We start from the raw sequence: 17,987 nt of genomic DNA, 5'->3' as shown, positions 1-17,987 counted from the left end.
GGCTGACTGCCCATTTCACATCTCTGTCCTCTCCTCCAAATCCAACCCCCAAATCTCACCCCGAGCGGAGCAATAGACCATCTGCTTCCCCACCCCCATCTCCAGGGGATCACAGGTATCTTCCCCTCCAGTCTTCCTCTCCCCAGTTCATCCCTTTATCCCAGCCCCCAACCCCAGCAGGCACTCCCTGGGAACCCACATCCTAGTGATTAGGAAAAAAACAGAGGCAAAGAAAAAATGATAAAAAAATAAAAAAGCAGCAAGAGAATGGGGCCAAGGAAGAACACATCATGTTAAAACCTTCAGAACAAAATTTAGCCTCTCTTTATTTCCTTGTCTAAAGTTACATTTTGCAGCGCAGCAGCAATAACTTCCACTGCTTTATAGCGCACTCCCAATAAATGGCTTGGGAGCTTGATTTACAGCCTTGGCTGAGCATGGGCACTTCATCATCTCCAGCAGCTGCTTAGGGTTCTATACATCACCGTTCAGGAGTGATTCTCTGGCAACCATATTTAAAGGGCAAGAGGGCTGCTGGCTGGGTACTGATGAGGCTCAGTGCTCTGGTAAGGACTGGTAAGCCTGAGCATGTGCCACAGGGTTTCTTCAGCTCTATAGATTCCTTCTCAGGAAGTGGTCAGAAAATGCTGCCCAGGTTTCTCAAAAATTTGAGGAGCTTCAACATAGGAATAGCGAGCAATGTATGCATTCAAGTGCCTGCCACACCTACTGGAAAATCTCCAAGAATACAGAAGGCCGTGGTGGACAATGTTCTTTCTATGGGCTCTCTTTAAGTGACACTAGCCTTTTAGAGTGTTACCACGGGAATCAGCAAGCTGACTCAATGATAAAAACTTTTGCTGCCAAGCTTGATCCCCAAAACCCATATGGTGGAAGGAGATTCCCACAAGTTCTTCTCTGGTCTACACACATGTGCGCGCCACACACACACATGCACACATGCATGCATGCATACATATATGCATAACTTAGTATACACATTTATGCACACACAAACAAATAAATGTAAATAAAAATTAAAATTTAAAATAATAATGTTCTTAAACTGGTAAGATTTTTCTCAGTTTAACAGAAGTTAGGACTATCTGAGAAACTGAGAAAAATGCCCCCAATCTGTAGGCAAACCTGTGGAACATTTTCTTGATTAATGGTGCATGTGGGATTGCCTAGCTCATTGTGAGCGGTGTCTTCCCTGCACAGGTGATCCTGGAGTATACAATAAAGCAGGCTGAGCAAGTAAGAGAGAGCAACTAGCAAGCAGTGTTTCTCCAGGGTTCTCCTTCTCTTCCTTCTTCCAGGTTTTTGCCTGCGCCTCCTTTCATAAGGACTATGACTAGGAAGTACAAGCCAAATCAACTCTCCCCTCCCCAAGTTGCTTTTGGTCTTGATGTTTTATCACATCAATAGACAGCAATTAAGACTGCATTGAGAGTATTGTTCAAACTGCAGCACCCTTTCAAATGGAGGAACTGATGCCAAGCTCATCCGGTTGCCTTAACCAGAACCTGCCTTGAAAGGGAAGATATTATTCTTAAGGCCTTGAATTTTTTCCCACATCCGAGAGTGTTTTATATACAAGATGAGAATTTGGGAGGATCAGTGACAGGGAAAGACACTCTGTCCACCAAACTTTGTACACTGAATCCTTACAAGTCCTTAAGTTCAAATCCGTTGGCCTTTGAAATGGTGATTGCCATATGATTCATAGAGCTTCCTGGGAAGTAGCCATTCATTTAGGCAGACATGCATTCCTACCTTTGCTTTCTTCTGTGGTGAGCTATAACTAGTAGGGTAAAGAAACCCATTTCTCCCAGGTTGCTTTGGGTCATGGTGTACATCACAACAATACAAAATGAAACTAGCAGACTACAGGAGGATTTTCAAACCTGTGGTCTTGAAGATTTCTATAGGATTAGAATAGAATATGACAAAGGATTTGCTTTGGGGACGACAAGATCTTCTATGTCCCTTAAGACCAAAAGTGACTGGCAATGCTTCCTTATGAATTCCTGAATGCCTGACATAGTCCACGATGGGCAGATAGGTTAGGGATGAGCCGTGTGGCGTGGTATTGTACCTAAAGAGTTAGGGATGAGATTCTTTTTTTTTTTTTTTTTTTTTTTTTTGGTTTTTCGAGACAGGGTTTCTCTGTGGTTTTGGAGCCTGTCCTGGAACTAGCTCTTGTAGACCAGGCTGGTCTCGAACTCACAGAGATCCACCTGCCTCTGCCTCCCAAGTGCTGGGATTAAAGGCGTGCGCCACCACCGCCCGGCATTAGGGATGAGATTCTTTTCCATGTTAGCACTCTGCAGCTGTGTGACCTCAGATGATCTAACCTCTTTGAGCCTTAACTCATCATCTACTAAATGTGGTTTTATTAGTGCCTACCTAAGAGCGTTTCTTCTTAGCATATGAGAAGCACTTGATAAGCATGCAGTGTTCCTTAGCATGGTGTTGTGACCACACCCACTCTCCAGCTCATCTCCAAACTCTTCCTGAAAACTGATCACTGCCATAGGGATCCCAGTGGTGTTATTGTATAAAGAACAGGGGGCTAAACATTTTTGCTGGATCTCCCTTTAAATAGCCTTTGGGATTCGGAGAACAAGGTTCACCTGGCCTTAGTGAGATGCCTAGCGGCTTTCCTGGCCCCACCTCCTTTCTTCTTTATTCTGAGGTATTCATCCTGGATAAGTAAGAATTTGGTCCCTTTTCCTGGCATGATTTTTTTGTAACTCAGGACAACCAAACTGAATGAGGCACAGAGCCTGAGCCAGATGTAACAGGCTCTTGAATGTTCCTGCAAAGCTTCATTCAGCTAGCTTATTTGTAGTTTTAAGAGGTTCACCTAATGTATGGTCTCAGGGTTCCGATCAGAAGAAAGAACTGACTTAGAGCTCATCTCCTGTGGCCACTTCCGCCACCTTGCACCTGCTGAACTTGGAGCTTTGGCTACGTCAGCTCTGGAGAGTCATCGCAGGTTGATTCTGCACCTCCCGCTGTGGGAGGCAATAATACTAACACAGGAATGGTCCATACATCTCCCCATGTTCTTACGTGTAGCAGATCTTCTTGTGTGGGATGCCCTTCTGTATGCTATGAATAAGTTTTATTACCATTGGTTAATAAAGAAGCCAATTTAGCTAATAGCCAGGCAGAATAGAGTCAGGTGGGAAATCTAAACAGAGGGAAGGCAGAGTCAGGGAGATACCAGCAGCCGCTAGAGAAGCAAGGTGTGAGGTAACAATCCACGAGCCTTGTAGTAAAATATAGACTAATTGAAATGGGTTAATTTAAGTTATAAGAGCTAGTTAATAATAAGCCTGAACTAATAGGTCAAACAGTTTGTAATTAATATTAAGGTGGGTGGGAGAAATACCTCCAGTTACAATCTTCTATCATGTTTCCACCATTCTAAAACTTGGGGCAGGAACAGCTTGTCTGCATACAGAGTGATGGATGCTGTTATAGTGTGCTATAGACTAACGTGTGTCAACTGGAGTCCCTAATTGTTTTCTTATAACCTAAGTATGTTATCAAAAATAAGATGAGCCCTTTAAACTTCTTCTTGGAGCCTTCCAGCCCAAACAGACTTTGGAGAAAATAATGAACATTACAGTCTGACATGGTTACAATTTTCACAGTTTTCTAAGTGCAAAAAGTTGATAATTTTATCAAAGGTTTCTGTGTTTAGAAAGTATCTTTTGGTCTGGTATCCCAGGGATTTACCTGTGTGGGCTTTCTTATTCTTAAACTACTTCCAGACATCAACCTGTCAAACGTGTGGTCACTGCCCTTGCTTTCCAAGTGAGAGACTGGGTGTTAGGATTTCAACTACATGCTCCAGAGGGGGGAGGGTGACTGGTCAGGAGGTAACTCAGATCTAAGGTGGCCACCTGGCTTCAGGATTTGTCATTTAAATCTCTTCTGTGTCCTGGGCACTCCCACGAGAGGCTTTGTCTTTGTCTTTGCAGCAGTCTAAGGAGCCTGATGTTTTACCAAGTTTCCACTTGAGAAAAGGGGACTCTAAGAAGTAAAATGATGGGACCCAAGTTTAACTTTTGTTCTTGACTGAGTAAACCCACGGATAAATACACATGTGCCCCTCTGCTAGTCTTTTCCTCTGCAGCACCAGCGTCCTGGCAGCAAAGGCTCAGACCCAAGTTTGCAGCTCAGGGGAAAAAAGGGAAGAAACAGGTTTTCTTTAGAGACCTTAAAGGGTCAAAGTGTGAATTCTTAGTCAGTAGATCAAAGGAATCACGGAGTAAGGGTGTCTCCTTGTGTCCCCACTGCCCTTCAAGTTGGTATACTAGGATAACAATTCTGCTAGCTCTAGAAGGCTGGCTGTATTTACGCTGTGAATGAGTATATAGTATTTACATATTTACCTCATTCAGCCCAGCCTGGCAGCCTCACAAATCACAAGCCAGATTTCTGCTCTTGGAGCCTCTACCACTGGGCAAGACAAGCTTGAATTCTGCTAGCTTAGTTGCTGTCACGCCTTTGCTGTGACCTGCTCCCAGCCTGTCACTTTTATACATGTATTGGATCAAGATGGATGATATTTACATCATTTTAATAAATATTAATAATCACCTTAATCTCAGTAAACTTTTCACATGAGACCTTCAAGACACTACCTGATCATCTAAGTCCCCAGAGAGAAGCAATCACTTTGCAAAGCTGTGAGAATTTCTCTGGCATACTGGACCTCATCTGGGCAGGATCTGTGTGGCTAAGATCTGGGGAGAGCAAGCAGGTGCTTTACATAGGTGAATGGTGAAGAGAATGCACAATCCCACTCCGGTATTGAAATATTGTCCCCCTGAATCCAGTTCTAATTTATTTGCCATCTGTCCACCATTACTTTTGAAGTCAGATTTTTAAAATATTAGTAATAATGCCCAAAGCCAGTGTCTATTAAATGCTTATTGTATGCCAAACAATGAACTCCAGTGTGACATTGCTTTGTCCCCTCCACATAAAGACACCATTCTTTCCATGCCTTCCAGGAGAGCAACCAGTCTCAGAGGGACTCCTTGTCTAAAGTCACATAACCACTAACTGACATGGGCACATCAAACTGGTTTGTTTGCATCTAATTTAATGTCAAATAGACTCACTAGTATCATTCTGTGAACAGTAAAATGGTTTGGGTAAAATTATATAGTTAGGAGAAAATTAGGGCATGGAACTATGATAAAGAGGAGAAGAAGGAGACTGTTTTTTAAAAGTTGAGTGACTGGGGAGCCTATAAAGTGATTTTGAGCATCCCTTCTAGACCATCGGATGAGGCTGAATGGGCATCTCATTCGTGAGGCATTAGAGCTAGAAGCTTATTTTACACAGGAGGAAAGCAAGGAACAGAGAAGAAAGTAGCTTGTTCAAGGTTATAATAATCATAAACATTTTCATTATTTCCTCGGAGATTTGTTACTTCTTATTTCTTCACAACATATTTGGGGATATATTCAGACCAAATCTTAAGCGAAATACAGCATTTTACTGTGGTTCATTTCTATCTGTGAACATCACTGCTCAGTGGTACTCAGCACAGAGTCTGTCCTAGAAGATGGAACCCCAGAAAACTGACAATTTAGCACAACCGTGTGAGCCTGTTATTCTCCAGAATCATCAAATCCTTCCAGTTCCCAAATCCAAAACGCGAATGTGCTATTCTTGGGAGTAGGGCTGTTCCATTCGGTTTAGATGCTGTGTCTATGGCTCATGTGCCTCAGGAGGACTTATTCAGTATAGGGGCTAGCTGTGCATACGCTGTACCATCTATGAGCCGTGAACTGCACATGGGTCTTCACTGATGAAGACCACATGCTGTCTCCATTGTCTTAAGTGCCTCAGAGTCACCCTCTACGTGTTCAGTGATTGAATGCTGCAGATGAGCGAATGTAAAAATCCAGCTGTTTTTCTCATCAGCGGAGCAGCGTAAAGCAAGGCTCACCATTAACTGCAGCATGAACTCGACAAAGAGGATGTCAATCCCGCATCACTATTAGTGTTCCAGGCACAGAACTGACTGAAGTCTAGGGTAATTGTGTTGAAACACATGTATACTTTTGCAGAGTCAGGCGGTCCTGCCTCTATTTGTCACCCAGGAAATAGTCAATGATCGGAACGACCTCCTGCACTACTGCTATTCTTAGAAAAAGCAGTGACATAAGGCAACAGAAAGATGGGCTAGAAAATCCTATCAATAGCATTGGAAAGGTTTTCAATACGCTTTCAATTAAGCCTGTGCTTTCCCACGAACACAAAATTTGCATCCATGATGTTCTTGTGAAGGCTCCACCCACAGATAGCGCGTTGGAGATCGGCTCCTCCTTCACTTTTTCCCTATTCGACATTGACTGTTTATTGCGCTACTCCCCTAAGAGATAGACATGGGGAAGGTGTCATAAACTCACAGTCTCATAAACCCAGGTCTCATAAACTCACAGTGGCATTATTTAACTGGGCTGAGTCAACTGGCTCTCAACTCACAGGACCAGGACTCAACTTCCCTTCTGGTTTCACTTGCTGTGTGACACTGAAGCCAGGCCCTTAACTTCTCAAGTTTGTGTGGCATAAAATGGGAAGTATGGTAAATGGCAATCACCTTTATCATGACAAGGTCTTGGGTGGGTTAAACGAGATCGTACGAGTACCTAGTAGAAAATGTAGAAATCACCACAAAAGATTATCTACTGAACATCATACAAACTTAAACAATACCTATGGAGGCAGTGAAATGAAGATACTAGGAATGTATTTTTTTTTTAAAGAAAAAATGGGTGTGGGTGGAATTTGGGCAGCAGATATTAGAACTAGATCCAAAGATGACTCCATATTTTGGTATGAGAGACTAGGGAGAGGAATGAGCATCCTTACAGAAGAGGATGGTATACCCAGCCTCCGGCGTATAGAGCTGTGGCTCTAAAAAGGAAGTCCATTTGTAGGGACAATCTGGCATCCAGAAGAGGATATTAAAGTCACAAAGAGAATCCACAAAATTATTTTATGTGTAGAAACCAATCCAGTGAATCCAATTTTTTTTTTGTGCTGTTGATACTAAAGGTGATGACACCGAAGAGAATACGTGAACCTTCTAGAATATCAGCCAAACCAATAAAATAAATCCCATTTTGATGAATGGAACACTCCCTTGTAAAGCCCAGTACAACTCAGAGGCTATGATTCTCCCGTGAACTTGCCTTTGGATGGCATTACACCTGGGTCCTAAACCGTGGAATGAATCTTGACCTAAACCACACAACCCCAGCATGCAGTGAGGATGCACTATGTCAAAACAAAGCCAAGTAAAGACACTATCTACATTTACCTACTCTGATCCCAATTGGCAGCAAACAGCAGGAGAATCTTCCTGCCGTAGTGGTCACGGTTTTCCAGCACTCCGGGGAACCCATCAATCAATGCCCTCTTAATGCCGGGATCATCTGCCTTGAAGTTTTTGAACATGTCCAGGTTTAGCTGGCGGTACTGAAAGTACTGGGCCAGGAGTCTGAAGGCATCGGCTTGGTGAAACTTCCTGGCTCGGAGAAAACGCAGGATGAAGGCATCATCTGTACGTAAAAACCCAATGTCAGGCCTGGTGATGATCATGTCTCTGACTTGTTGAATGTCCTGATGTAAAACGTCCGGGTTCTCATTCAGTTCCAGGCGGGCTTTCTCTATCGTGTCTGGACTGAGCCCGGCCTGCAAGTGCGTCATCTTGGCCAAATCTCCTTCCCAAGTGCTTAAGCTCTGAGGTTTGGGAAGAACAGAAACTGGTCCCATTCACGGGAAAGCGCGCTGACTCCGTGGCCCATTCAATGGTTCTCCTACAAGACTGCCCCCAAAACAGACAAGCAGAGAGGCTTCTTCCGGTCCTTGGGAAACAGCCGGACATTCAGACCCTATGTGGTGATGGTCATCCAAACCAGAATGAAAACCGAGGTCATGGCTTACTGAAAAACAAATGCACACAAGAGAAACAAGAGAGAGATGATGCAGAGAAATTAGGCGCAAATGAATGGGACCCTAGCTAGAAAACAGCACATATACAAATCATCAGTACTGATGAGTGCATATCCTGTAACTAAACTGTGTATGATGCTTTAGTTAGGGCATCTGCCCTTATTAGCAACAACTTAAATATTTGATATGCAAATATTTGAAATACATTCACAAAAAATTTAGTTATAGTGAGTGACCCCTTAAGATAATTCCCTTTGGTCAAAGTATCAATGGAGTATTATTTTATTAATGAAAGGTTTTGTTGTGGTGGTTGTTGCTAAAACATGCTTTATGGGACTGTTCACAGGCCTAGGTAGGACAGGCATGGCTGCTGTACAATTGATTGTTTCCCATTCTCCTCGTTTCTTAAACAGAAGTGTCTCAGACAGAAATCTGCCCCTCACGTCTTTTAAAAGCAGCCATTCACAACTTACAGTACTATGATAATGCTAAAGGTCACTCTAACCTGACCTCAAGGTACCTAATTAATGGTAAGAGTACTGTTGCAGTGGGGTGGGTTGTGGCAGACACACCCAGGGCTGGAAGGCTGACCTTCAACAGGCTGGTGGTCCTGGATTCTATAAGAAATCAGTTTGAGAAAACCATTAGAAGCACACCAGTAAGCAGCACCCTTCCATGGCCTCTGCATCAGCTTCTGCCTCCAAGTTTCTTTGAGTTCCTGCCTTGGTTTCCCTCAATGGACTGTGAGTCAGGATAAGTGAACTAAATAAACCCTTTCCTCCCCAAGTTGCTTTTGGCCTTGGTGTTTCATCATAGCAATAGTAACTCTAGCTAAGACAGACACTAATAACGATGAATAAACCCAAACTGGAAGAGTACCAAGCAGTCCAGGCAGATAGTCACCTAGCACTGAATGGCATTCAATGTTACTGTATCCAAAAGACAATTTTCAGTTTCCAGTCTAGGTGACATCTATCAGTATTTGGCACCGGCTGTTTCCTCCTTAGAGCATCTTCTCCTTCCCTCATTCCATTCTCTGCCCATATGCCCTGGTCATGCCCTGACCTCCCCTGCCCCTTCCCCAGCTCATTGCCCATCACTGCTCATTCCTCTCCCTCTGTGCAAGCCAATGCTAGAATTTTCAGGATCCTGCCCCATAATCTGTCCACCTGCATTCAAATAGCTTCAATTCCTAGCGTTCCCTGGATCTCCAGGCTCCTCTCTCAGTTGGCCATGCAGCATCTCTCCGCAGATGCCCTACAGGTGCTATAAACACATTATGTTCACAACTGAACTAATAGTTCTCCATCCTGAATTTGATCCTCCAGCTCCATCTCTTAGTGAATGACATCATCTTCCAGGCAGATTCACATACTGGAAATCTAAGAATCAACTCTTACTCTACCCTCTCCTTCACCATCCCTGACACACTTTTTAAATAGCTCTCAAATCTGCCCATCTTTCCAGCACTATGATTGCCGATATAATTGAGACCATCCCTACTCGTGTTTAGAATGGAAACAGGTTTTCTGCCGCAGCCTCTCCTGCCAATCTATGAATTCTCTATATTCCCATTATTCTCGGTATTACAATGAAGATGCACTCCTATCACATGATGATCAACATTCATTTTTAGCTCCTAACTCCTCATCATTCTTCAGAACTCAATCTGAAAGTCACTTTCCCCAGGAAACCCTCCCCGGCCTCAGAAGTCAGAAATCAAGTGATCCACACACACTTAACCGCACCGTGTTATATCAACAGTTACTACCCCCTTCTATTTAGAATCTCCTAAAAATGGAGGTGTCTGATGTTTATCTGTGAATCCTCGGTATGCAGAATAAAGAGGCTCAGCTCTGCGGGCAAAGAATTTCACTGTGACCACTGACATTTTCTCAATGCCTAGGACATGGCACATGAGGCAGCAGATGCTACCAGTTACACAAAGCATCAATGAAAACAACAGTCAAAATACTGTTTTGACAAGTCAGTGCATCCCCCATGTCTGGGGCAGGCTAATTTTCCTTAAATAAAGCCTTGTAACTAACTTTTAATGTCCTCCCTTATCTACAAAGAATTCCCCTGCCCCCAGAGAATCTCCCCTAGGCACATTGTATTTCAGATCCTGGTCTCACTGAAGCATTCTGGGTAATGTTCACAGTTCCAAGCCAAGAAACACAATGCTAAGATCACAAAGCATAGCGACAGCTTGCTCCCTGAAGAAGATTTAAAGCTGCTTTGGAGCAAGTTACTTACCTCACAGTTCAGGGAGCTCAACCATGTTTTCCAGATAAATGACTATGGGTTCAAGGGGAGAATTGAAGTCGCATTTTTCATGCCCTGCCTCCATACATAGCTATGCCTCCAAACCATAATATCCGAAATAAATTCGCTCCAATCTTCATCTTTATTCTGTGTTCAGCATGCAATAGAAGCTTCTGGTGAGAATAATCCAGTCAGGGTCATTGGATTGCATGCTTAAGATGAAATATATATTTCATTAAACGTAAATCCTTCCTACCAGAGCCCAAACAGCCTGCTATTTAAATAACACCAATCAATGCTAGTTAAGGTACAAGAAAAGCTGTACGGAGAATGTTTATCACAACGTAGCATTTTCAATCAGCCACAAGCTTTAGTTGCCACTCGACTTTACTGGATTATGAATAGATTACACCGGCCATGATGTCCTCCTCATGAGTGAGAGTGGTTTCTCTTCCTGATGTTATTCATGAAAATGATAATAGCTACGATTCATTATTTACCATAGATCTGTTTATTATGTCCTAGACACTCACAGATTCTTTTCATAGACTACAATACTCCTTAGAACAACTATATGGAATGAGTGGAAACTGAGATGCAAAAAAATTAAATTACTTGCCAAGAGGCAGGCACTGGATGGCAGTCCAAATAATCACTCTGTACTATGGTCTTCATTCACCTATTGATTTGCCTCTTCTGTGTAGCAGGGGTCTCAGTATTTGCAACTTTACATCTGTATGACATTCTTGTCAAAACTCCAGACCCTCAGCCTCCTTCCCTCACTTCTCTCTCATACTAACTCTCCTATGAGTCCAGATCTGCCTCTGGGTTGCCAGGTTTTTTTAGACAGTCTAGAGCTACACCCTACAGATAGGTGCTCACTACCTTCATCCTCCTTTGTTTTCATTCGGTGATGACTGGGGCTGTTTAAAACGTAGTTGGCTGTGCTTTTCCAGCTGGTGCTTCTTTTGCTCTTCTTGGTAATGTTTTCCTTTGCCAACAATTCAAAGACCCTGCCCATGTCTCGGAAAGACCCACCCTTTTTGCCATGCCTCACAGAACATCAATCAAGGCATCAGCAGAGAGGTCTGCCCACCAACCAGAGGGAGTTTTAGGAGGGTACAGAAAGCTGCTCTGCCCAGTGCTGGGCGGGGTGGGGGGGGTGTCGCTCACGGCTTTGTCTTCTAAAGCAGAAGCATCTCTTGGAAGGCCAGGATGGAGAATGCCTGCACGTATAACCCATGCATTTTTCTAATAAACTACAACTTTGAGTTGCTTGTTGCTTAAGTTCTTGACATCCCTAGGTTCCCAGTATTCATTTAACTCAAATAAGACAAAGAATAGATCTATGTACCTATTTACCCATAAATAATTCAGTCTTAAGGAAGTATATTTATAAACGTATACCATTTTTTTAATCTTTATGGAGAGTAACGAAGAAGTCCTTTAAGGAGGCAGAGTTTTTCAAGTGAGATCAGTTCTCTTATTTATTATTTTAATCTATTTATCATCGTCTTCAGAAACTCATACTCAGTATGGGGGAGGGGGAGATCAGAACAATTGTAGCGATGTCCTCCCTAAAAATATATGATCCATTTCAAAGCATCTTTCATCCATTATCTTTTGCTTCGTTACAATGATCCTTCAATGTGTAGAAGAAAGATAATTTCCTGCGAAATGCGAAGGTAAAATCATGAGGAATAAGACAAGCGAGGGTGCTTGGGAAATGAAAAGAGCTCTTCCATTAGCTGTAATATTCTTGTTAATATCATAATTATGTTGTCTCCAGATACATAAAAGAAACTGAGATGCATGCTAGCTGCCAGGCTGGCTTAAAGTCAAATAATGAGCTCGGCGTGGCATTGGGAAAGAAACAAATATCTGTGAGGGCTTGTTCATGTGCCAAGGGCTTTAACATTATATTATCTAATTTCTGGTCAGTCTTTACAGATAGGTTGTTAGTTATTAGGTGAAAGGGGAGATTGAGAGCTTAGACTAAAATATGGCAAAAAGGACAAACATTCATACCTCAAATTACCTCTCTATGTTTTGTTCATGGCTACTTTTTATTTGTGGAGAGGAGCCATCTTGAGCAACACAATCTTGTTAGCGGCATCGTAGCTCACTCACTCAGGAACTCACATCAGGCATCGAATTTGGAGAGGGGAGGGAATAACTGTTGTCACGACCAGAAAGATAAAGTCTATAAATCCTCACTAGGCAGAATGACTAAACTTGTAATCACAAGATTCTGGAGGATAAGGCAGGGGGATTATGAATTTGAGGCCAGCGTGGTATACAAAATTAGATCCTGTCTCAACAACAACAAAACCCTACAAGAACTTAATATTGTTTGAAATATATGAACATAAATCACTAGTAAATAAGACTACAGATCAGTGTAACTTCTGTGTGAATTTCACATAAATAATAATATAAACATAAAATGGAAAACTCATGTTTATTTTGTGAGCTCTCTTTTTTTACAAAAGGGTGAAAAATGAATCTTCATGATAAACCCTACCTATAAAAGTCTAATCCAGTATACTATTCACTAGTAGAAATGAAAATTTTTACAAATTTTTAACCTATGTTCTCTAAAACCTCATTCTAAATATTTAAACTGCATATATATATATATATATATATATTCACCTAAAAATGTTAACGAGAATTTTAATTTGTTTCCTTTGTCTTTGAGTTATTTATTGCTTTTTTTCAAAGGGTTCTTTTTGTGTAGCTTAGACTAGCCTCTGGACTAGCCTCTGGTTCACAATCCTCCTGTCTCAGCCCCTTGAGTGTTGGCATTACAGGCATGTACCACCACAGCCAGCTCAAAGGGGATTTTTATACCAAATGAAATGAAAGCAGATGCTGCTACAGTGTCTAGACTGTTGTTCACAACTGGACAGTGTTTCTTCCTCTATTTCCTGAATGCTAGTGGGTTCCCTTTCTGCTAGTGGAGAACACATTTCAGTCTCAGGGCTTGTGATAGTTACACATTCAGAATGTGTCGTTCTTTAAAAGAGTCTTTGCAGTTGCTGGGTTTTCAGAAGGTTGTTGTGACTTACAGGCCATCTTGCTTTGTAAAGACAAAGAGACTGGAGCCCTGCTAGTAATAGCCTGTTGTTAAGTGCACTGACTTTCTGTTTCTAAATTTAAATAATTTAAAATAATTTATTATGTAAAATAAATTAAAATAAAAACCAACCAGTTTCTCTTCCCTCCTCCCTTTCTGTCCTTCCCCTTTCCCATCTACTCTCCTCCCATCCACTCCTCCTCCATCTCTATTCAGAAAAGGGCAGGCCTCACCATGAGCTTGCTCAAAATACATCACCTCAAGTTGAGGCAGGACCAAGCTCTTCCCTCTAAGTTATGGAGGAGCTGTTGGGTGAGGTAAACCAGCCTGAAAAACAGGTCACCAAAAGCCAGCTAAGCTGCAGGGAGAGGTCCAGCTCTCACTGTTAGAAGCCTTACTAAGAAACCAAGCTACACAATTGCCACACACATGCAGAGGGCCTAGCTTGTGCCATGCAGGCTCCCTACTGGTCCAGCATCCACTCTTGAGCTCAGGTCCCCGTCTCTGGGTTACCCCATCAGGACACACCTGACTAGCACAATCTCCCTTCTCCCTTTCTTCTGCAAGGTTTTCAGAGCCCAGAGCAGTGCTTGTCTGTGAATCTCTTCCTCAGCTTCCATCAGTTCCTAGATAGAGTACCTCTCATGGCAGTTAGGGAAGTCACTAATGTGCTTACAGTAGAAGGCCAGTTCAGGCACCCTCTCCACTACTGCTAGGAGTCTTAGTTGAGGTCATCCTTGTGGGTTCCTGGGGGTTTCCCTGGCATCAAGTTTCTTCCTAATTCCAAAATGCCCTCCCACCAAGTCTCTTTTATTACTCCCCCCCATCCTGCCTCCAACCTGCCTCCAGCACTGGGGGGGGGGCAGGGGGGTTGGGGGGATGGAGGGATGGGAACTAGAGTACACTGACTTTTATAGGACATTAGGCAGCTTGCAGATTGGAGCTCTCTGTACCAGGGGTGGAGATTAATGTCTGGAAGGACAGAGGGGAGACTTTCAGTCATCAGGAAGTGTGGTGTGATCAGAAGTTAGGCCTGGCTCACCATCAGCATCCCATCACCCAGGGCTCACTCCTGCCCCATAAATATTCATTGTGTAGACTCCCTTGGATCCTTTTAAAATAGCAACCAAGTACACTGTCATGTGCTTCCATTTGTGCCTGCTCTTGAGAAAGGTTATAAGTAAATTGCTATAAGTTCCATCAACGTGGAGACAATGAGATCTTCTTACCCAAAATAGCTGCTAGATTGAAAGGAAGATAGAACAAGTCTCAGGTACATTGGGGCTATTTGGCAGAGAGTTGAGTCCTGAGTCCTAGAACAAAATCCTGCCATTTTTTGTTTTTGCCTTGCTGTGTTATGATGCAAAAGGGAGCTAGGCAAGCCGGAAAGCAGCAGAGTACCCTTCTGCCTCTTTGCTTGGTTAGGATGGAAGTTTTTCACTAGAGTAACAATTTTTTCTTAATCAGGGTATCTTATGGAAAGACAGTGCTTGGGGGAGAAGGCTATAGAGATGTGGAAAACAAGCCTGAAATGTCTTCATAGGATATCTCTCTACTGCCATAAGAAGTCACGAGCAATTGGCACTCCAATGTCCAAAGAAGATCAGTTGCATTTGGTAGGCATGTCATTGGGAGAAGAAGAGAGAGGGAGAAATGCTTCACTATTTTATACTCAAAGGAAGAAGATATTTTCCCCAAAATAGACTCCATTATCCTAGAAAAATAATCTGGAGGCATAAGATAGATAGGGCTCCCCAAATGATCTTTAAATCCCCCTTGTCGCTTCATTTTTCCAGGACATCTGTGTAATGGGACTCTTCTCATGGGTGTGATTAAGATAACAATGGCTGCAGCAAGGATCAGGATGAAGAAAACTCCCAGGCAAGAGTGCAATGGAAAAGGCTTTTTTGGGGTAAGGTGGGAGGAAAGAAGAGCCCGCACAACTTTCTCTCAACTGAACGTGTGATTTTTGAGCTCTCACTGCCTCAGAAGTTGGAATGGTTTGGTTTTGTTTCAGTTAAACTTCCTTACTAATTACACCTGAAGGTATGATATTTAAATAAGAGGGTAACCGGGTAACCGTTGTCCCTCCTTTTTCAAGGGAGGTCCATGCACCGTGTTAAGTGAAATAAGTCATTCACGGAAAAACAAGTACCGTGTTTTCCCTCACATCTAAGGGACAAAAACATTGATTTGATAGAAGAGAACAGTAATTGAGGCTGGAAAGGGGAGGAAGGATGGACCACAAGGAGATGTGAGACACGTACCAGAATACTGTTAGATCAAAGCAACAAACTTCAGTGTTCAGAGCACAATGGTCCAACTGTAGTTTACAACGATTATATATCCTAATGTCAGCAGAAGAGTAGCTAGGTTCTCAGCATGAAGACATAATCACGAATCTGATTTGATCATTGCACATTGTATACATTCATTGGAAGTTTACACTGTGTCCCACAAATCTGATAACTATCATATATCAATCAAAATTTCACCCATATATTAGTAGCAGCCTCAGAACTGTGCAGGTTATTGGGAGCGGACTACTGCGATGCACTGATGACCACTGACTGAGCAATAAAATCAGACTTGAGAAGCAATGACCCCACAGTGCTGAGGTGAATGACCTACCCCAAAGCAAATCTTGAAATATTGGTTTTCAGAAGCACCGCATTGTTAATAGAAGGATGAGCGTGTCACTAGGGCATGCATATCCACTGGACAATTGTACCCATGGCAACTTATTACACCACCCTATGAGTTACACCCACATATGCTTGCATAGTATATAGCATCTAAAAAGAAGGAAAGGGGGAGAAAGGAAGGAGATGAGAGAGAGAAGAAGGAAGTAAAATGGGGAAAGAAGAAAGAGGGTTGGGAAGGAGAGGGGAAAGAAAGAAGGAGAGAGGGAAAGAGAAAAAGGAGAGAGGGAAAGAGGGAAAGAAAGACAATGAAAAAAAGAGAAAGAAATATTAAGTGACTCAGTTTTGACGAGTTTGCTTATGTAGTCTGTAACTTGAGCCCTTCAATCATCCCTTGGCCTACAACTTTGTCCCTGCCTCTCCTAAAACTGTAAAATACAGAGCACCAAGTAACCTATACATGTGGCACACATAGAGGTCTGGAAGTTTATGTAATACATCTGAGTAATAATAGAATCAGAATCCAGGTGATTCTATTTTAAGGAACAGAAATGGGAAAGGGATAGCCATACATCTCCATGATATCTAAAAATCAAAGATTCACCTGTAAGTTTCCAGGACACAGAGTACATCATCCCAACACATGTAGAGAAATGTCTCAGCACAGAAAGTGCTTCACAGGCAGGCATTGTCTGGCCAGTTGGTTTAGCTAAACAGGATGTAACTATCTTTAAGCTAAGTACGACTTGGATTCGCTAGAGAGAAAACACCTGGGGCCAATGAGGTTTGCAGACTTGTGCTCATTCACACTGTGGGCCAACACAAGCAGAGAAGATCAAAGCCAGCCAGAGTCCACTTAGGAAGGCTGGCTCTGCAGCAAGGGAGTCTCTGAAATCACAGGCCGGTTTCTCAGAGATAATAGGCTGTTTCTCTTGTCCACCCCAAAGATGCAAACAAACATAACCAGTTCTAACAGTTCAAGATTTCATCTTCTAGGAAATGAGCCTTCAAGCTCTGTATTCAGATTCTAAAATGTTGTGCCCTTCCCCTTCTATAAGTGTGTCTACAAAAAGGGCACTGTGCAGAAGAAAAAAAAAACTGTTTCTGTTTAACCTTAAATCCATTTTTAAATGGGAAAGTTTTGCTATTAGTGATATGAAAGAAAAACAACACTAACTCAAAAAATAAGTGTGGAAGACACAACAGGAACACTTTATAAAAATTAATAAGCTCAGCACAATATTTCAGACGGGGAAGAAGCATTGCTTTAGAGACAGATGCCTGTAAGTCTCCCTGAAGCTGCACTGCTTTGCGATCTCACCAGCCTCAGGGAGCTGCATTAAGCACAGGAAGACAGCAGTTCTAGAGGCTTCGCATTCCAGGCCTGTGTTTCTGGGGAAGAGCTCAAACTGGCAACATGTACATGTTTTCAGCCACCCAGTCTCAACCATTCTTTGCCCGTAGATAAGGGAGCTTTAAGCAATCTTTCCCAGAGACTTGAGAGCGCTCATTTTTTGTGCACAGTATCAATCTAAGGACAGTAGCGGGTGACTAAAGGCAACACAATTTGCCAAGTGTCTTCACTGCTTTTCTTGGTTTGAGCTTAAACTTTGGAGCCCCTTAGTACTGTGCTTTTAAGTTCATAAAATTAGTAACAGTAAGCAACCTTGGTCTGATGCTACTATTCCTCATTCATGAAGACGATGGAGCATTAATTTTTGCACAGAGCTTCTCCCAGAACAGGTTTGTTTGTGAGTCTCTTTACTTTGTTTGGGTGGTGCCTCAAAAATACACATGGACAGAACTTGTTTCACTGTCCCTGTTCCAAGAGGCGGATTCAATGCACAAGGGTAGTGTCAAGTGGCTTTCTGTGCCCTGCTTTAAACATTCTTGTGAACAGGGACCTGACAACATTTCTGCTTGGATACAGCACATTTGAACTAAAATGCTGATTTTTGAGAAACAACTTGCAAAAACAACAACAGCAACAAAAGAAACTACAATACTTT

The 17,987-nt window shown here is 42.6% G+C and overlaps 1 protein-coding gene across 3 annotated transcripts in view; it reads right to left on the bottom strand.

The window, feature by feature from the left end:
• Window positions 1-17,987, bottom strand: part of Clvs1 (clavesin 1) — a 113,110-nt gene that overhangs the window by 93,615 nt on the left and 1,508 nt on the right. For 2 of the 3 annotated variants that reach the window (XM_041657019.1, XM_041657020.1), the window contains exon 2: window positions 7,358-7,982. In XM_041657019.1, the coding sequence (XP_041512953.1) occupies window positions 7,358-7,812 (455 nt within the window). In that variant the 5' untranslated portion in view covers window positions 7,813-7,982. The remainder of the gene's footprint in view (window positions 1-7,357; window positions 7,983-17,987) is intronic. The other variant, XM_041657021.1, reaches the window with a different exon arrangement.

The sequence above is a fragment of the Microtus oregoni genome, unplaced genomic scaffold, assembly GCF_018167655.1.
Source record: "Microtus oregoni isolate MIOR12 unplaced genomic scaffold, Mior012 000008F_ref0000371, whole genome shotgun sequence".
In the NCBI taxonomy this organism is placed as follows: Eukaryota; Metazoa; Chordata; class Mammalia; order Rodentia; family Cricetidae; genus Microtus; species Microtus oregoni.
This window is presented reverse-complemented; position numbering and strand designations above follow the sequence as displayed.